General features: G+C 42.8%; 1 protein-coding gene across 1 annotated transcript in view; it reads right to left on the reverse strand.

The window, feature by feature from the left end:
- Positions 1-2497: 2497 nt before the first annotated feature.
- The window catches only part of magixa (MAGI family member, X-linked a), a 31543-nt gene continuing 12228 nt past the window's right edge, over positions 2498-21812 (reverse strand). The window contains exons 13-21 of the mRNA XM_080732719.1: positions 21112-21175; positions 20755-20865; positions 19788-20051; positions 12920-13123; positions 12256-12335; positions 12020-12163; positions 9688-9826; positions 7552-7805; positions 2498-7512 (exon numbers count right to left, since the gene is read on the reverse strand). Of these exons, the coding sequence (XP_080588845.1) occupies positions 7087-7512; positions 7552-7805; positions 9688-9826; positions 12020-12163; positions 12256-12335; positions 12920-13123; positions 19788-20051; positions 20755-20865; positions 21112-21175 (1686 nt within the window). The 3' untranslated portion in view covers positions 2498-7086. The remainder of the gene's footprint in view (positions 7513-7551; positions 7806-9687; positions 9827-12019; positions 12164-12255; positions 12336-12919; positions 13124-19787; positions 20052-20754; positions 20866-21111; positions 21176-21812) is intronic.

Raw genomic sequence — 21812 nt, forward strand, 5'->3', positions numbered from 1 at the left:
TTTTTTTAAAGAGGGATACTACTGGAGAAAATGTATAAGCCCTGATGTAAAATGCCATGACCCTCCCTCCGAATGGGGGGGGGGGGTGCTTTATCACGCTAAAGCAAGCCTGATAAAAGTATCAAACGTAAAAAAATGTAACAGAACACAGGGAAATATTATATTTCTGTTAAGAAGTTTTGGGGGGAACCCCAGACCCTCGTTGTGGAGTTCCGTGCACCCCCACTGACCTAAAAAAGTATGTCCCAAAATCAAGGCGAAAAAACTGGAAAAAAGTGAGTCCCATCAAGGCGAAACACCCGGAGAAAAGTGAGTCACAAAATCAAGGTGAAACACCTGGAAAAAAGTGAGTCCCATCAAGCGAAACACCCGGAGAAAAGTGAGTCCCATCGAGGCGAAACACCCGGAGAAAAGTGAGTCCCATCAAGGTGAAACACCCGGAGAAAAGTGAGTCCCAAAATACCAAAAAATCCCCAAAAAGTGAGTCCCAAAATCAAGGCGAAACACCTGGAAAAGGTGAGTCCCATCAAGACGAAACACCCGGAGAAAAGTGAGTCCCATCAAGACGAAACACCCGAAGAAAAGTGAGTCCCATCAAGGCGAAACACCCGGAGAAAAGTGAGTCCCATCAAGACGAAACACCCGAAGAAAAGTGAGTCCCATCAAGGCGAAACACCCGGAGAAAAGTGAGTCCCATCAAGGCGAAACACCCGGAGAAAAGTGAGAGAGATAGATCTCACATATCAAATAGCCAAGGAACCAGTATAATGGCCGTGGCTGCATATCAGTGGGTCTTTGACACATTAGCCTACTTATCACACAAAAAGTGTGAAATGAGAAATGGTAAAAGAAAAAGAAAAAACTACTACTAAGGCTACTTAAAAATATGAAAAAGGGTGAAAAGCTCTTGTTTTGGGGTACATTCTGGAACAGGAGATATGGTCAAATAACAGGAGACTTCTTCCTAAAACAGGAGGGTTGGCAGGTATGTTGAAGTGTTTGGATGGCTGCCTGTAGCCTAAATAACTCCATAATGAAAACCAGTGATGTTGTCTTATCTAGTATGGGATGCCAAAAAAACAGTAATTAATTACCATATGCCTGGGCTTTCTCTGCTCTGAGAGTCTAAACATTACACCTCTACACAATAACTCAGTTTATTTTTTTGCAATGTTCTTTTATTTTTCAAGATTTTCTTTTGTCTGATTGCTTTCAGTTTAAGTTAATTGAAACTCCAATAGGTATCCCCTGGTGCTTTTGAGTTATCTTGTATTTCAGCCTTGAAAATGTCAAAAGTAAGACTGGGATTTGAACACAGACCTCTGCACTGAGTGTCTGATCGTTAAACCACTACACTATTAATATCTGACTGTAGAATTGCTTTGGTGCTTTTGAGTAATTATTTTGTATTTTAACCTTGAATATGACAAAGTACTACTAGAAGAACATTGGAGGACTTGAGATTTAAACATGGAACCTCTGCACCGAGAGTCTGAGCCTCAGACCACTACACTGTCTCTCACTGCAGGTGTTTTATAGAGTTTTTGAGTATTACTTTAAATTTGTATTGTAACCTTTAAAATGTCAATACACTGGAGCTATGTCAGAGGACTTAAATTTGAACACAGAACCTCTGAACTGAGAGTCTAATATATAAACCACTATACCATCTCTCACTAAGGGATTGTTCTGGTGCTTTTGAGTAGTTCTTTTGTATTTGAACCTTGAAAATGACAAAGTACTACTTACTAGAAGAACATTGGAGGACTGAGATTTGAACATGGAACATCTGCACTAAGAGTCTGATCCTCGGACCACTACACTGTCTCTCAATGCAAGTGTTTTCTAGAGCTTTTGAGTAGTCCTTTTGTATTATAACCTTGAAAATGTCCTATATAATAGGAGTACTATAGCAATGTAAGAGGACTGAGATTTGAACATGTAACCTCTGCACTGAGAGTCTGATCTTAAACATCCAGTAGCTCTGGGCCATTGGTGCCTATCTGACCATAGTTACAGCATGCACGTGACTACAATGTCTGCTGGACTCCATCTGTTGTCCAGGGGACTAAACTGTAGACTACTGGATTCTTCAGCCTGGTGAGCCATGTCTTCTTATTGCCTTCCACTGGACGAGTTGGACGAGTTATGGTGTTTTAATCTGCTATTTTCTGTCAAATTAAATGTAATGCCTCAACTCCTATAATTCTAAGTCCTATTCAGGATGGTTAAAACAGGGTTATTTTGGGCCTGAAAGGTTGAGAAGCACTGCATTAGGAGCTAGACCGGCTTATTCGAAGGTTCACGGTTTGATGAGCTCATCATCATGTCGTTGTCGGGTGGAAACCTTGTATGTCCAAAACCAACCATCTACCGACGGAAAAGGCCCCAATGTGACATTGTAAAGCTGAATGTAACACTGACAGGACCACAATGGAAACAAGTGAAGTTAGTACATAACTCAATACGGCAGGTACATCCTCAAATCTTTGTTTTATTTATAGATCAAAATCAATCACATTGAATTCATACATCTTCTGCAAGTCATTTTATTTTATTTCAAAACTCCTTTGAGCTGCATTCAGAATCCATACATTATTATTGTCATTCCATAACACAAAGGTTTTAAAAAAGCTGTACATGTACTGTATGTCTGTGGTGACCGTTCCATCCCGACTGTATGAACACAAGTGGTGTGTTACCATGGTGACTGTACAATAATGCAGAGTTAAAGGTAGTAACGTAACGAGGTGCCGGCAAATGAAAACGAGCATAAAAATATAGAAGTATCCGCACACTTTGTCACTATGATGCACTGATTTATTTGGACATTGAAAAACAAAAACAAAACAAGGTTTCGGCAGCCAAGCTGCCTTCACCCTTTGTTTCCATGGTGACCAGGGGCGTCACACCAAACTCTGGGCCCCGGGTAGTACAAGGATTCACTGCGGGCCCCCCATGAATGTTAACTATTGAAAAATAGCAGATATACAAGCTCACAGCGCGGCACTGAGTGCCGCGCTGCAAGCTTGTAGATCTGCTATTTTTGAAAAATCGTGAAAATGTGTGCCAAGAAACCTATGTTTCCATGTCAGTGATGCTCAAACTCTTTCATGTGAAGGACCCCCCCATCTCAAAATATTTAGTTCCAGCTGGAACCCCCAGAAGCAAAATTTGAGTTACAAATGTTCACTTAAAAAATACATATATTCAAAGATTTGCGCACATTTTCACGACTTTTCAAAAATAGCAGATCTACAAGCTCGCAGCGCGGCACTCGGTGCCGCGCTGTGAGCTTGTATATCTGCTATTTTTCAATAGCTAAAGTTACTAGGGCCCCTCCACCTTGGGCCCTGGTAACTCAGTCCCACTTTCCTACCCCTTGTGACGCCCCTGATGGTGACTGTATGTACAGGAGTTGTTTCCATGGCATTCAGGGGTTCTGTGTACATAAAATTCAGAGACTGCTCACATACTGTAGCTACTGTAAAAACATCAGTCACTTAGGGTGGGGGTGGGGAAAGTGGGCTTAATAGCAAGGTTCTGTCTGTCTGTCTGTCAGTCGATCTGTCTGTTGAGCTACATGATGGCTACGTTTGATATTATTTTAAAATACCACAAGTGCAGCATGCTAGCTAGCTGTGTGTGCGTGCGTGCATGTGTATGTGTGTTTAGCAATGTGTTTTGGGTGATGTTGCCTCGGTAGCCGAACAGGATAGCTTGGAAACAATATCTCCTCCCTCAACAACTACTATACTGTAAGTACTCTTGAGCGAGGCACTAGATACCTAATTGATGAAGAAGCTGCCCAGTGGCCAACTGTAGAACTGTGTTCTAGCTGTTAATTAAACAAACAGAACTTAACTGAACCATAGTTGTAGAGAAGGTGTACTAATGTGGTAATTTGGGGTAATTCTTTCTCTGTATATGGCTTCGGTAAAGCATGTGGTTTGCCTGGCTGATTTGGCTGGATGCCTAGCTAATTGGTTGGGTAACTGGCTGGTTGATTGGTAAATTGATTTGCTGGTTGGCTTTTTTTCTGCACCAAGCAAGCAGAGTTTGGGGATCGAAGAGAAGTTTTCTGTTTTCCTTTTCGCAAAAATGGTGGAAATCACAAAATCATGAAGTTATTGACATCAATATAACAACATCAGCATTCTTTATAAAACATTTTCTCTTTGAATACAGTATGCACTATCAAATGAATTGCCCTTTTTTGTTATCAAAGGCCGCTGGTTGTAGATACAGTATCACTCCTTCACCACAATCAGCAACGAGAGAGAGAGAGAGAGAGAGAGAGAGAGAGTTACTAGAGAGAGAACAAGATAAATGTCTCAAGAGGCAAACAAGACCCAGACAACAGTAACCGTCCGTCCTATAGAGACAAAAAACATAACCATCTGTCCTAATTGAGACAAACAACACCATCTGAGCGGTGACGGTCTATCTCCTGAGGTGTTACAGAAGTAGATATTGTTTCATTTAGTATCATTTATGGTCAAATTATTGTTGACATCTTAACCCTAAACACACAAAGTACTTTCTTTTGTTTGTCTCAGTAGGAGAGTCAAAAAGAAACATATTGCCTCCACACACAACTTTGCTTTTTTTATGTGTGCATGCTTGTGTGTGTGCGTGCATGCTCATGTGTGTCAGTGTGTGGTTGTTTAAGCTACATGCTGCATTGGGACCCAGAGGCTGTTATTGCTGAGGACGAGGTATACATAGATGCATTAGCGTCTGGCTGACAGTCAGTCTGTCTGTCTGTCTGTCTGTCTGTCTGTCTCGGTCTGTATGGTCAGTAGCACTAGTATGACACACCTCTGGAACAAATCCCACTGTGTTAAACAAAACCTTGAAATGTTCTGTCCTACAGAGACAAACAGAGGAAAAGAACAATAAAAACAGAAATCTCTCTCCTGGTTTCACAAAATCAGTGGCTCGTTATTGATTCTAAAACTAGTGACCTTTAAGACAATGGAAGTAGGTTCTGCAGCTTGTCTCCGTAGGGCAGAAATGATCCGGTTGTAATTAACTGAGGTTCTTTCTCTTCCTCAGACAGTTGATGCTCTTTGGCAAAGTCAAAGATCAAATGCATCATTAAATCGTTGATGACAAACATCGGACATCATCAAAGATCAGACTGACATCATCATGAATTCGTCGAATTCAAAGATCGGATGCATCGATCCTGAATTCCTTGTTGTTGGCTTTTTTTTTTTTACTTCATTGTGTTGACTTGGCAACAAACAAACAAACAAACAAACAAACAAACAAACAAACAAACGGTTATAAAAGCACTGCATAGAAGATTTGTATCAAAATGCCCTTAAGTACCCGACTCACTCGCTACATAGTCAGACTGAAAGGAGAGAAAGAAAGACTGGGAGAGGGTTCAGCAACAGGCAAGAGTGATCAAGGCAAGGTGTGGGCTAAAGGTACAGGTTGACAAAAGTGTGTGTGTGTGTGTGTGTGTGTGTGTGTGTGTGTGTGTGTGTGTGTGTGTGTGTGTGTGTGTGTGTGTGTGTGTGGGGTTGGGGGGGCGTCTGTGCATGCAAGCATGCATAATTATGTAAGTGTGTAAGCTCTTGTGACGTCTGTACATGAACACAACAAAGATGGGCAGACAAGTGTCACAGTATGACAGCGGATGGAAATGCTTTTTACTGTGTGTGTGCATGCGTGAGAGGCTGAATTAACAAACAAGAGAAAATGTCTATGTTTGTTATGATTTTTAACTGGTTAACCAGACTAGAGAGATTTAAAGACATCAGGTAACTGGTATACACACCAGTTGAATGCAATCGTCTCCTGATAGGATAGAAAACCTGAAATACGAGGGTCCTTGTAGGATAAAACAAGCACTACTAGGGGCCCTGGTAGAATAGAAAACAAGCAGTGCTAGGGATTGTGGCAAGATAGAAAACAACACTACTAGGGGTACTAGTAGTACAAGCAGTACTCTGTGTCCCTATGGGACAGAGCTGAAGAAGTCAACAAGGATATTAGCTACCCATAGTGTTGTATGCAATATTGTACAGTAGTAGCTCATTCTGTAACTGGGGTTTTAACGTGATACAGACATTTTGTCAAACATTTGACTGTATTATGTCCCTTACCACTTCAAATTGATTTGAAATTGTGATAGTTTTTAATGGATTCAATTCTGGTTTTATTAGAGAACTGACAGCCCTAGAGTGTTCAGTATAAGTGTTCAGTTAGCACTTGGTATAAGTGAGTACTGAGTAGTGTAAATGGCAATGCTAAATGTATGTTCACAATGAGTGCTCAGTACGTTCAGTATGAGTGTTCAGTGTGAGTGTGCTATGTATGTTCAGTATAAGTGATTATTAGTGTGTTCACAATGAGTGTTCAATAATACAAGAAGGCAGAGGCACTTTGGTATGTCCCAGAGACATACATCCACAGAGTAGCCTCCACAGGCAGCCATGTTGGGCCCACAGTCCTATTCCATGGCTGTTGTTGCTATGGAGGACCAGTGGTTCTATAATAGCTACTGTTCATGATGTGGTCCATGTCACCATGGTGATGGACTAACTCTGTCTATATATGGCTCTGGTAATATTTTAAAATGCATCAGGGAACATAGGCTATAATCCTTTATTCCAAAGCAAGCAAGCAAATATCATTATTTTCGTTTAATCTTTCATAATTCCATTGATCCTATACAATTTATGGCTTAAATAATTAAACTAAAGCCATCCATATAAGGCTTCTGATGCATTTTGTTACTGTTTCATTGCATAATCAATTTAAAAAAACAGTTATGAAGTGGGTTGCAGGGTTGCTGTGTCATTGGCCCAACTGGGTTGGAGGGTGGGAGTATGAACATGGAGAGAGCTAGCCAATCAAAGAAAATAATCCTGATGCTGCTCTGTCAGCCAGCCAATCAGGAGATGGCATTCGTTCCTGCCATTTTTAAAAACTATTATTAATATCCTCCAACCAAAAATGGAGTGGTCCAATAGGACAAAGAAAGGGCAGGTCCTCCCATCTCAGCTGGCCAATCAACTTAATGTCTCTCAACCAGCCAGTGAGAGAGAGATGGCTTTTACTGCTAGACAATTAGAGATCAAGGCCTCCCGCTAAGGCCCGCCTCCTGAGGCGACTCCCAATCAGGACCTGTGTCAGTCTCTGTGGGCTGGGCTCCAGCCACGGCCCCGGGGCCTCGCCGTATCGCCACGCCGACTCAGCGCTTCTCCTCCACTCAGAGCTCTCCCTGCGTTCTGAGGCCGCCGATTGGCTGTTCTCAGACTCGCTGTCAGACGGGTGGCGTTGTTCGCCCAGCGGCATGAGGAAGGAGAACGGAACATTCCGATTGGACGAGAAGGGAGAGGTCCCGGAGTTCTCCGCAGGGCGGGCGATCTTTGTCTCTTCTGCCTCGTCTCTTCTTCTTCTCTCCCTGTCTCCGCCGTTTCTCCATTCCTGCGCTTCGCTATCTTCTCCCTCCTCTCTCTCCATTTCCCCCTTCCTCTCTCTCCCTCTGCTCCTCTTCTCTCTCTTCTTCTGCCTCTCCCTCCCACCCCCCACCTCCTCCTCCTGCTCCTCCTCACTCCCTCCATCCTCCATCATGTGTCTCCTCCCTAGCCTCTGGCTGTCCTGCACCTCCTCCTCTACCTGGTCTAGATCCAGATCAGGAGCCATCACCCTCCTTCCTCCTCTGTTCTTCTGCCTCCCTCCCTCCCTCCTCTGCTCTCCTACCACACTGATGACGGAGGCGGTTGTCATGGTTACTGGATCCACACCATGCTCCTTCGGAGGGGCCGGGGACCCCCCCTCAGGGTCTGGGAGAGAAAAGAGGAGTCATGTTACCATGGTTACAGCAATACACATGATATTCATTTGGCTGTGTAGAAATATAAACAATGTTCATTGTTGCCATTGTTTACAGTAATGAAAACAATGTTATCATGGCAATGAACAACACAGTCATGAACTTTATCCTTTTGTGATTTAACTCATGGAATGAAATGAAGGTGAAATGCTTTTATGACCATGAGATTCTATATTTAACAAGTTACATCTATTACTATATAATTAGATAGTTCTCTCTTATAGAACCATTTCTGATACTGACGCAGAATGCAGTTCAGAAGGAGTCCTGTAAACATTGTTCAGGTGGATTCTGGGTAAATACAGTTAATTTCGGGGGGAAACTGAATTACAGACATAGCTGTTTAAAACCCCCATCTGGTCTGGGATCAGATCAAAATTGGTAAGTATTTGTGCCGGCACCAACCATTACTGCTAATGGTAACCGGACCCCCACCCCTCAGTCTCTGTAACCCTGAGACGTCAAACAGAGCGAGAATGCGCTGTGTTCCCGGAGCCGAGTAGGTTCTGGTGCCCAGAAATACCTGGTGCCGACCGCTCTGAGGTGGCGGATTGGACTGGGCAGAGGAGGTTTTGGTATGTACTGGAGACTGTGGTATGTCCACATCTGTGGAGAGTAAAGTTTCTATTCTATTCTATTGTAGTCTATCATTAGCCTGGGGCCAGCCTATATACTAATGCAGCTAACTAGTAACTGCAGTATCCCCTCCATGTTTTAACATGTGTGGGGATGTCTAGCTGGCTAGGCTAGTCTATCATATGATTACCATGTGACCTGACATATGACAGCTACAATCCTGTTAGCTTCTAGCGGTGATCAGTGAAAACACACGGATGGAGGGATGAGAATGGGAATAAAGGAAGGAAATGAAGACGATAGATGGAAAAAAAAGAAAAGTAAAGAAAAAGTGTAAAGGAGGAGGGGTCACCAACCGCGTGGACTCTGTCCGTCCAATCACATAGAAGCACGGCTCCCCCTGCTTAGAGTTGGTCATACATAGAGACAGACTGGACAATTCAACTAGACAGAGAGACAGGGGACAGACAGACAGAGGGACAGACAGATAGAGGGACAGACAGACAGACAGAGGGACAGTGGGGGGAGGAGACACACAGGGTGACGGTACAAGACGAAAGTAAAAGATAGAAGAGTAACGGAGGAGGGAGAGAGGGGGAGAGGAGAGGGAAGTGATAAATAATGCAGACAGGACAGAGGGCACATTAAAGAATAGAGGAAGAGAAAGAAAGTTCAAGTGAAATAAAATGTGTAAAGGAACCAGATTGCCTGACATCAAAAACTACTACCAATTTTCCTCTCCCACTAGAGGCCACCAGTGGAAACTTCAAAGAACCAGTTCTAGGTATTGTAGAATAGGTATTGTAGAATCAGAGCAAAGTGCCATGTTTTGAATGATAGGACAGAAATTGTTTATTTTGTCAACCTGTATAATCAAAAATATTTTTGCATCGATCGACACAGTTAAAGTCACAAATTTCACACGTACATATTATGTACGTGTGAAATTTGTCCTCTGCATTTACTCTATTCTGTAGAATCTAATGGACTATTGTCTTTAGCGGAAGCAATTAATCAATAAATCAATAAAATCAATACAATATTTTTTTGTTTTTATGCTCAAATTATTGATTTCTTTATTAAGTACAGTTGCTCTGTAATAAGTGTGATAATGAACAGCGAGGCGGTCATTGAGGAATAAACCCCTTTAGGGTGTCTGGGCTTATTTCTCAATAATGACCGCTGTGCTGTTCATGATCCCACATATGCAGTATCCTATTTAACAGTACAGTCTAAAAAGGTAAATAATATTGTACCATAATCAGGAACATAGCCATTTCCTTTCTTGAGGACCAGATGGATTCGATGTCCTCCTCTCCTGATCTGTTCTACGGCCTGAGAGTGAGTCATTCCTGATGTACTGTCTCCATTTATCTCCACCAGCTGGTCACTAACCTGAAATACAATAGAAACCAAAAGAACACAATAAACTTTATTCATGTATAACATTTCATGCTGGACATAGAATATAGCATAAGCTGTGAATCTAAACAAAGTGAATATCGACCTTTGAATTTGAAATATTACGACTCTTTTTTAGAGTAGGCAATAATTTGTATCCCCTTTTCCTCCCCGATTTTGTAGTTATGCCAAATGATTCCTCCCCTGCACACACATTGCTGTGCTGTCTCTGCTGTCGTATCCTACTGACTCACCTGTCAGTGAGGAGCCCCCACCAGGAGGATGTAGAGCAGTGTTTCTCAACCTTTTTTCTGCATGGGCACACTTTTCATGTCCCAAGAATCCATGGGCAAAATAATACGGGGGTGTAAATATCGTCACTGGCGGGAAGAAACCTTGTATCTCCAAGTTTCAAATGTGTACGTTTCTTCGCAGAGTAAAGCCCTGCTTCATCATACAAGGCTGTCGCACAACAGTCATTTTTAAAATGATAAATACAAGCAGTTTCAAGGGGCACACTTGACCCTTCTCAGGGGCACACCAAACGTCCCCAGGCACAGTGGTTGAGAAACACTGATGTAGAGCCTTCGTCCTACTCCTCCCACCCAACACTCCCTCCCTGCCCCACCAGCCCGTAAGATTACATGTAATGACCAATATCACCTTCCCCGCCCGGCTTCCCTCCCCTGAACATGAGCAAATTGTGTTCGTATAGACCAGGGGTTCTCAAACCTTTTTAGGCTGTGACCCACAAAATAAACATATTTGAACTGGGGACCCCCCCCCCCCCCCCACCCTGACAAGCACTTGGAATTGTAGATATTACATTTAATGTGACTCGGTTCCACAGATAAATATTGTGAAAATAGCAGATCTACAGATCTTGAAAGTCCTTAAATTGTGACTTTATAAATGTGCAGATACCCTGTTTACTCTTATACTGTGTGTTGATTTGTTTACCATTGAGTGAGAAAAATAAAGTACATTAAGCTAACCATCTGGGGACCCCCCAAAATAATTTGGGGATGCCACCCCAAGTTTGAGAAGCAAGTTTGGTATAGATGCCCGACAAAGCCGCTTACACCACGATGGATTCGAACCCAAAACCTCCATGGTGGTGGGAAGGGCCTTTACCACTGCTCCACCCAAGCGCTGGACTTTATCTTGAGTAGTTTTTGAGAAGTCTTATTTGTCTTTGTGGTGTGATATTAGTTTATATGTCCTTCATTCTAAATGATTAAACACAGCAATTCATGGAATGAATAATTACATTTTGTTTGACAGCCCTAATGTACTATACACACACAGTAAAATCCTGTTCATTTATCAGTTTGTAACAAAATGTGGTTACATTTGTAAACTCTGAGTTAAATGAACACACAGGAGTTTACTGTATATGCTTTACATAATCTACTCCTTCTGCTTGTAGTTAGCCCCAGTTGGACACTTGGTGGTGTGAGTGTAGTTAGCCCCAGTTGGACACTTGGTGGTGTGAGTGTAGTTAGCCCCAGTTGGACACTTGGTGGTGTGAGTGTAGTTAGCCCCAGTTGGACACTTGGTGGTGTGAGTGTAGTTAGCCCCAGTTGGACACTTGGTGGTGTGAGTGTAGTTAGCCCCAGTTGGACACTTGGCAGTGTGATTGTAGTTAGCCCCAGTTGGACACTTGGCAGTGTGATTGTAGTTAGCCCCAGTTGGACACTTGGCAGTGTGATTGTAGTTAGCCCCAGTTGGACACTTGGTAGTGTGATTGTAGTTAGCCCCAGTTGGACACTTGGTGGTGTGATTGTAGTTAGCCCCAGTTGGACACTTGGTGGTGTGATTGTAGTTAGCCCCAGTTGGACACTTGGTGGTGTGAGTGTAGTTAGCCCCAGTTGGACACTTGGTGGTGTGAGTGTAGTTAGCCCCAGTTGGACACTTGGTAGTGTGATTGTAGTTAGCCCCAGTTGGACACTTGGTGGTGTGATTGTAGTTAGCCCCAGTTGGACACTTGGTGGTGTGATTGTAGTTAGCCCCAGTTGGACACTTGGTGGTGTGAGTGTAGTTAGCCCCAGTTGGACACTTGGTGGTGTGAGTGTAGTTAGCCCCAGTTGGACACTTGGCAGTGTGATTGTAGTTAGCCCCAGTTGGACACTTGGTGTTGTGAGTGTAGTTAGCCCCAGTTGGACACTTGGTGGTGTGAGTGTCTACCTGTATCTTGTGGCTGCGTTGGGCTGGTCCTCCCTCCATCAGACCCAGAACATACAGACCCATGTTGTACTCACTGCCGCCTCGCAGGGAGAACCCAAAGCCTGTTGGACCTCGCTCCAAATCTACACGGTAGAACCTGGATTCCTATTAGAGACAGAGAGACGGAGCAAGGATTATGTAGGAAATAATGTATGTACAGTACAATATCATTCAGTGATAAGTGAGTTCATTCTGACCTTTGCCCTCTGGCTTCTGGTAGCTTTCCTCAACCTGCCATCAACGTCTAACTCTGCTGCTTCTGATTGGCTGGATGGGTCTGGAGGGTGAAAGACAGAAGAGTTAAAGAAGCGCTTGTATTTCAGATACATATATACTGTATTATACCTCTAGAGCATGGGTCTTCAACAGGGAGTCCGGGACCCCCAGGGGGTCCTCAGAGTTACTACAGGGGGTCCTCCAAATCTTTGAGTGATAGAAACTTTTTTTTCTCCTTTTTTATATTAACCCCTAGCGTCCATATTCTGAGAACTTTAGCCAAAAATAGCAGATCTACAAGCTCACAACGCCTCGTTGTGAGCTTGTAGATCTGCTATTTTCGGCAAAGAGGTTTGGTGTAGAGGGGAACATTAGAGTGAAAGGTCAAGTTTATTAATTATCGACGGGTTCAAGTGTTTAAATATCTGAAAACACAAATTGACATGAATCCAAAATAAACTGATGATTGTGCTGTCAAACGACGAAACTATATGGAATGAATCTATGAAAAGGTTGCGGGGGTCCCTGCTTCATCTCTCTCTCAACTAAGGGGTCCTCGGCCTGAAAATGTTGAAGACCCCTGCTCTAGAGAGAAACCGAGTCTGACATAATCTGTGTGTGTGTGTGTGCACGTGCGATACCCACTTGTATCTTTGTTTCTGGGTGTGATTGTGAGTCTCAGAGTGTTCCCCGCTCTCCTCAGTATGTGCGTGAGCTCTCTGTGTGGGAGGTGGACCACAGACCTCCCCTCCACGGCCTGCAGAGTGTCTCCTGGTTGGATGAGACCGCTGCGGGACGCGGGGCTTCCACGACGGACTGTCACAAAACGATGGGACAGCAAGGAGGGGGCTGGAGAGGACGGGATGGAGAGATAGATGAGTGTTTTTTATTGTGCATTCAAATGTATTGTTAGTGATTAATACACAGCTCCTCTGCTCTGGCAAATCTTTCACATGGGCCTGTTATAGCACCAGCGGGAGGTATTTTGATATTACTCCTACAGATTTTGTCCAAACATCACGCAAATCGGTACACAGTATCTCTATTGTCATTAAAGCAAACATGTCTGTCATATTTTTCATATTCCATTCTGATTGGCTAAGATTGGCTTCCAAAGTTTTGCCATGAAATTTTGCATGCACATCTCCACTAGGCCAAGGAAGAAATGCCAACCTACATTTTTCAATGTATGTTTTGGCACATACATATGACTGGACCTATCAGTGTGAAACTTTGCACGCGCACTCCCTAGAGCCCAAGGCAAACCTCTGCCCTACAGAAGGTAGATTTTTGCAAAACACATTTCTTGATTGCGATGGAAGGTTGCAGTTTAGTATGTGAAACGGCACATGCTGACTCCGTCCGTCAGGATGTGTACACTTTTTTTTTTACAGTCTATGGGTTAATGGGTTTGCCGCTCTGACATCATTGTGATGTCAGGGGAACCACTTGAACAGAATGGGTTTGCTGCCCTGACATCACGCTCTGGCTTCACTGTGATGTCACACTAACAGAATCCCTTTTATGCCCATATAAGTTCCCTGATGTCATCAATATTAAGCCCATATCTAACAGGACTTCAAATGGGAATGCCCATATATATATAAGACATGGCGCAAAACAATTGTTTTACTCCTACAGATTTTATCCAAATATTACGCAAATCTATACAAATTATCTCTATAGTCATGTGATCAAGACGAATCTGTGTGATTTTTCATAATCCATCCTGTTTGCCGAATACCGAACATTGCATGCCCGCAATAACCTACCTGACCTTGTGGAGACTTGTGCTTTTTCTAGTTTTTAATTTTACAGGTCCCTGCACTACGATACTTAAGGTATACTCTAGTAAATAACAAGATATCACTTTACAGTACGACCTGTCTGAAAAACTCAAAGCCGGACTCACTAACCTGTTTGAGTGTCGGAAAGTATAGCCTTCTAATTATCTGTTCCTATGTTTTTTTTTCTGAGTTTACTCTAGCCAAACAGATGCGTTCCTTCCTCTCTTCTTTCTTCTCTATTTTTTTCTTTTTGCCTGTTTGTGTTACTTGGATTATTGCCTCCTCCCTGAAGGGGCTTCTTCATGGTTTTGACAGCCTGCCTGCCTCAGTATGATGTAATCTGCACTCCCCATCCTGCACTCTTTAACCCTTTTTAACCCTTTTCAACTCTTCTGTCTCACTGTTGACAGTCGACAGTGGTGTAAAGAAACTACAGTAATTTACTCAAGTACTGTATATTTCATTTTCAAACAATAATTCGCTTAATTCAGTATTTAGATATTTGATATACATTTTATATAATATATAAAACCATAGAAACCCATTCTAACTTCAAACTCCATTTTAACCGATAGATTCATCAAAAACACCCGTCCTTGGTTCTGGTGACTCATACTGTCCTCCTAAAATGTGAGGGGCTGTATTTTTTCAATTAATTTTTTTTGGATAAGGAAAGAAATAGTATACAATAAAAATAATAATAAAATAACTGAAAAAAGTAATTTAAAAAACATGGCCACCTCACGTATTAGGAGGGCAGTATGAGTCAGCAGAACCAAGGACGGGTGTTTTCAATAAATACAAAATATATTTATATACATACCGTAACTATAAGCCGCGGCTTTTTTGCCATGTTTTGAACCCTGCGGATTATACAACGGTGCGGCTTATATATAGATTTTTACAGCTAACGGCCACCAGGGGCGCTCTAGCAGGAAGCAGGAAGGACACCTGCGGCTTATAGTCAGGTGCGGCCTATATGTAAACATTTGTTTTTTGTTCTAAATTTAGCTGGTGCGGCTTATATTCAGGTGCGGCTTATAGTCCAGCAATTTCTGTATATAAAATATCTAAATACTGAATCGAGCAACTAAAAAACTGTCTGAGTAGAGATAAAATTGAAAGTGAAATATATAGTCAAATTTTGAGGTATTTTTTTCTTTACTGGAGTATTTCGAAATGTCAGTACTTTTACTTCTACTCCAATACATCTCAGAGGCAAATATTTGTATTTACTCAACTAGAATTATTTGAAAACCTTTAGTTACTAGTTACTTATACCTATAGATTTAGATTATTGTTACAAAACATACATGCATCGTTGTGAGCTTCAGATCAACAGTTTTCTAAAGATTTGTATGCATTTTGAACACTTGAAATGGGCCATTTGTGCATAATGAGTACCTTTACTTTTAGTACTTTAAGTATATTTTGATGCTAAGAATACTTTTGTACACTAATACACAATACATTTCAGTTGCGAGAACTTCTTAACACATTCATATTCTAACAGCCACACATGCATGATGATGCACGTGCACACACAACTGAGCGCACACACAGGCCTACTCTTTTATGATGTTTGCAATCACTTCTTTTGTAGAGTGATGGAGTGATTGTTGTGGGAATGTGGTGTTGTGCTACTTTGTCTCACTGCAAAGGTAAAGTCAATATTAGTACAACCTCAAAGACAAAGTTTCAGAGCAAAGTGCATGTTCTCTCCCTCCCCTTCTCTCTCTTTCACATTCCCTTTCCCCTAGGGATTATGAATTGCCAATGTTATAAATATGAGATGAGTCATTTCAGAGGGGGCACAAGTTGTTCCTCATGTGCTGATATTAGAGAACATTTCACACCAACACACAAACACACAAACACACACACACACACACACACACACACACACACACACACACACACACACACACACACACACACACACAAGCACACACACATACAGTACTCCCCCAAGTTGTACACGTTTCTCTGTATCTGAGTAATGTGGATGTGCTGTAAGATTGAACGTTCAGTGTGAAAGGACAGACGTCAGAGGAGAGGAGAAGGGAGGAAAGGAGTCGTGAGGAGGTAGAAGGAGTGAGAGGGAAGGAACAGTGACGTGGGGGTGGATGAGGAGAGAGGAGGACATCTTGGTTATGATCCGAATAAGACTGACACATTAAAATGAATATAATTAGAAAAGAGGACAGGAGATGAGGTGATGAGGGACAGAGGAGTGGAGAAATGTAAGGTGGGGGGGAGATGATGGAAATGGAAATCATTGTTTATCATTGACACTTTTCTTTGGCGAGAAATCAAGAAGAACGGCAGAAATCGTTTAAACTTGGCGAGCACTGGACTATGTCCTAAATAAGATGTGTCAAACCTTATGGTTGGAAATTAAGTCCATATCAATTTCACAATGTTCAAGATGTACTGTAATACAATGTCTATTTGTGGTTAAACTGCTGACTCCCAGTGACAAAGTTGGCTTATCTTCTTGGTAAGAACATACTGTAGGTTTGTTGCAATGATCGAGTTTGCATACATTCTGAAGATAAACATGTATAAAACTGAAATGACGTATCTCTTTTTGAGAGATAGCCTTATAGCGGACAACAGTAGCTGCAGCCTCCACCCTCGACACAATAGACCTAAATAGATAATAGCCAAAGGGGAAGCGGACATGTCTCTTGTGCAGTACTTCATTAGGTCTGAGTTCCTTACATAAGGCGCAAGAGACATTGGAAGACCTAAATGTATTTGGTCAAAGAATATGTAGCCTGACAATGGAGTTGCCTATGGGAAGAAACATTTTGGATCAATGTCTAGAACAGGGGTCTTCAATGTTTTCAGGCCAAGGACCCCTTAGCTGAGAGAGAGATGAAGCAGGGACCCCCAGATTCCATATAGTTTCAATGTTTGACAGCACGGTCATCAGTGTACTTTGGATTCATGTCAGTTCGTGTTTTCAGATATTTAACTCCTTGAACCGTCAAAACGTAATAAACTTGACCTTTCACTCTGTACTTAGTCGGCTCTTTTTTCCCCTCTACACCAAACCTCTTTTCCGAAAATAGCCGATCTACAAGCTCACAACGCCTAGCAGCGCTTGTAGATCTGCTATTTTTGTTCTCAGAATATGGATATTAGGGTTCAAGTGGTTAATATAAAAAAGGAGAAAAAAGGTTTCTATCACACAAAGATTTGGAAGACCCCCTAGGGGTCCCGGACCCCCTGTTGAAGACCCCTGGTCTAGAGCCTACATTCTATTAAACGACGGTGTCTCTTGGTTATATGAACACATCTACAAACTCACATGTGGTGAGCTTAAGTATCAGGAACATTGTTCAGTAACATTGTTACTGATTGTCGTTTTCAATACTTTGTATACAGTATGAACGTAGTATAGCATGTTTACAATGTTTGAGGTGGTTTATTTACTTACATAAGAACAGTATGCAAATTTTATTAACATCTCTCTTGAGAATCAGTTCAGAGTTTCATTTCCCTTTTAAGATGTGATGTTTGTGAAACCAACGGACCAATGAGCATGTACCGTAGGAATGCTTGTTCTGTCGGACGTGTAGCAGACGAGAGACTGTGCGTGTCTAATTTCACAGTACAATAAGCCTGAGCTCAGCTGAGCAACACACACACACACACACACACACACACACACACACACACACACACACACACACACACACACACACACACACACACACACACACACTTGCAAACATCACATACTGTGTACCGTACACACTGCTGACATGAAGCACAACATCATTCTGACAATCTAAACGTATCGATCTGATATAACTATGTGTTTGTCAATCATTGTCGACAGAGAGGACAGACAGAGAGGGCATGTCCTCACTAGAAAGGATATGAAATAAAACTAGAAAAGTTAATATGAAGTTATTATTTTAGTTAAATGACTGGTTATTACTGGCATTACCTGGTGCATTACTGGGGGCATGTGTGTTCACTGGTCTAAAGTGGATACTGGTACTTGTAGGAACATTCCAGAGAAACATTCCAACACATCTGACTGTACCCATTTCCATGACAACCTTATCAAAGTGTTATACAGCGCAGCTTTGGCCATGAATCTGACAACACCAGGACACAGACAGCACACAGAGTGATAGAAGGAGAGTGAGCAACAGAGTGAGGGAGAGATAGAAGAGACGGAGGTGAGGTTTTATCTCTGCTGAGACTCCCAGCTACAGTGTCAGCAGTTCAGCCAACTTTCTGTGTTGTGTGTTGTGAGTCTATACACTGTGTTGTGAGTCTACTTAGTTTACTTATGGGTCCCATACTCAAATCTATTGTCTCAGTACAGTAAGTTGACCTGTACGATGTTATTGTGAACACTGCAGCACGTGCATTTTGTATACGCACGCATGTACTGTACAGGCATGCACGCACGCAGGCACACACACACACACACATACACACATGCATGCACACACACACACACACACACACACACACACACACACACACACACACACACATGGACACACAGATAAAACACAACTCTATGTATCATTACTATATACTGTACAGCATGCAACAGTGAGACAGAAGAGAGCAGACTTGCAGACAGTCTGTGAATGTGACACAGAAAGTAGGAGTGCTTGCGCTCACACACTCATGCTCACACTAAGGCACACACACGCACACACACACACACACACACACACACACACACACACACACACACACACACACACACACACACACACACACACACACACACACACACACACACACACACACACACAGGGCAGTAGAGAATCAGGTCAGTGGAGTAGAAACAATTTGCCCAACATTCCTTTCTCTGGTAAACACTACATGAGAGTAGAAAGGCACATAATCGTAGAGAATAGCAGAATAGAACAAAGGAAAGCAGAGTATATAAAAAAGGAAATAGGGAAGAATGGAAAAGGTTTAAGACCACAACAACCTGCTGTAAACACACACACGCATGCACACACGTACACACACACACAACGATGACAGCAGCCCAAAGGATGGACGATGGGAGAGAGTAATAGAGAGTGGTGAGTTGAGAGACAAGGCTAAGGAAAAGTAAACAGGTAATATTTACGTTTAGCTTCCTTGATTGTCTTCAGAGCAGACTGAATCCTATCCAACATGCTGTCTTTCTGTCTGTCAGTCTTGCTGTTTCTGTGGTTTTCTGTTTCTCTGGCTCCTTCTCTCTCTTTACTCTATCTTTTATGTTGTACACTCTCTCTCTCTCTCTCTCTCTCTCTCTCTCTCTCTCTCTCTCTCTCTTCTATCTCTTGTCTCTCACTCTCTGACTAAGTCTTTCTTTCTTTCTTATTGTTGTGGTCATGTGAGGTCGGTGGTGGCTCTGAGTGGGCAAACAACACTGAGTAGGAGAGACAGAGAGAGAGGTAGGGGGCGTGGTCAGAAAGAGAGGGAGGGAGGGGTGAGCATACAGAGAGAGATGGACACACACACGCACGCACGCACGCACGCACGCACGCACGCACGCATGCACGCACGCACGCACACTCACACACACACACACACACACACACACACACACACACACACACACACACACACACACACACACACACTTCTCGAGGATTCCAACATAATTGACTACACTTGCTTAGTGGTCTATAGGAGAAGCTTAAGCCATAACAGGTGAAATATAATTATATAAACATGCCAGTGACACTCACGTCCATCGGCTAATTCCTGAGAGGCGATGACAAATCCAAATCCTTCGCCAGGCCTTCTCCTTAGCTCCACCTCCACCATCTTATCCCCTGGCCCTGCTCCTCTTCCCTCATTGGCCATGGCTCCTAGTGTTGTGCTGCCCCCTCTGGCGGTAGGCGGTCCTCCTGCACTCTCCTCTACTCCCAGCCAATCACGAGGCTCCAGGGTGAGCGTTACTGGTACAGAGTCCAGGAAACTGGTACTCTGAACCAGAGCAAGAGGAGAGACTGGAGACAGGGGCGTCACAAGGGGGGGAAAAGTGGGACTGAGTTACTAGGTTCCAAGGTGGAGGGGCCTTAATTATTTTATACTTTAACTATTGAAAAATAGCAGATATACAAGCTCACAGCGAGGCACCGAGTGCCACACTGTGAGCTTGTAGATCTGCTATTTTTGAAATAGTTAAAGCACAAAAGAGTACATAATAATGCGTTCCTTCCATGTACCCAGGGCCCCGAATTTGGTGCGACACCACTAACAGGAGATTACAGTAGAGTAGAACAGAGCAGAATGTAATACATTAGAGTATAGTTGGGTAGATGCAGAGCAACACAAAGAGGTCAGACTGCTGGCGCATCACATGCATGATGCTACATAAACTAGGTAAATAAAGTTAGCGTGAACTCTGTGAAGTCTGAACTGATTGAACAGTGTGATCCGGTCTAGGTCACAACTATCAACAAATAGTGATGCTGAATTGAGTAGCCTAGTCATAGCAGTCGCGGTACGAGTTGGAATGAAAGATGAACATACCAAACTATCTATCTATATATATTTTTTTTCTTCTACTTTTTCAATTACTAATTTAATCTGATAGAGGATCACGTCTTTAGGTTTCCGCCCACCTGATGTGACGTGAAGGTATATATCTGCCCTAGACGGGATCCGAAAACTGCTAAATGAGTTGATCCCAGTCTAGTCACTACCTACCCTGCTCTGCCGGACTGGAAGCAAGGGAATGGGCGGCGTTAGAGGCTGGGCTGAGAGGAAATGGGAGAGGCTTGTAGAGGTTGGGCGTGACAACTGGAGAAGAGACAGGACCTGGAAGAGAGAGGGAGAGAGGTGTTTTACCTGTGAATGGAAGTGTAAAGAATTGAACTGGGGATGTTTTTGTACAGGAGAGGAAAGATTTTCATTCATTACATTGAAACATTAGCCTTGAAAGTATCACTTTCGCACAGGTTCTTTGCTATTTTAGAATAGAAACTGTGAGCACAGTTGAGGTTGTTTGTCATTTTTTGTCTTTCGTTCAGTATGTGGCATGTCTGGCAAAACAAATGTGTGTACCTGCTCTGTACACCAGTAGAACCAATTCTCCTTGTTTGGTGTGGTCCTGTAGAATTCTCTGGACCTGGAACGCACGCACGCACGCACGCACGCACGCACACACACACACACACACACACACATTTAGTTTCAGATGAGGTGGTCATTATTATGGTCAGTATCATCAGTATCAGATCAGTATCATGGTCAGTATCATGTCAGTATCATGGTGGTCAGTATCATGTCAGTATCAGGTCAGTATCATGTCAGTATCATCATAGCAGTATCAAGTCAGTATCATGGCAGCAGTATCATGGAGAAGGAAGATTTGGCCGTGGACGTGGCAGAAGAAGACAACATGGTTGGAAATCGTCCAAAGGAGCTGTTCATATCTCTAGTCATGAAAATGTCTGCACATACAGTACACTAGCAGATAGCATCTATTCTCTGAGCTGTCAATATATGAAACCTGTCAAACTGCTGCAGTGATGTTTTCAGTAAAGGTACAGTAAGTTTCGGATCCTACTACAATGTGGATCAGCTCATAGATGGTTGTTGTTGACACTCTCAGTCTAAACTGTGCGATGCACAAGGAGAGCGTTGTGCATCATCAGTGACTTCCCGTTTACCACTCCTCTCACAGCCTGTTCTCCCTCCTGCCGTTGGGGAAACGGTACAAGTGCATCGGTGCCAAAACGGCAAGGCTGCGAAACAGTTTCTTT

The sequence above is a fragment of the Nannobrachium achirus genome (genome assembly GCF_963921795.1).
Source record: "Nannobrachium achirus genome assembly, chromosome: 9".
Taxonomy (NCBI): domain Eukaryota; kingdom Metazoa; phylum Chordata; class Actinopteri; order Myctophiformes; family Myctophidae; genus Nannobrachium; species Nannobrachium achirus.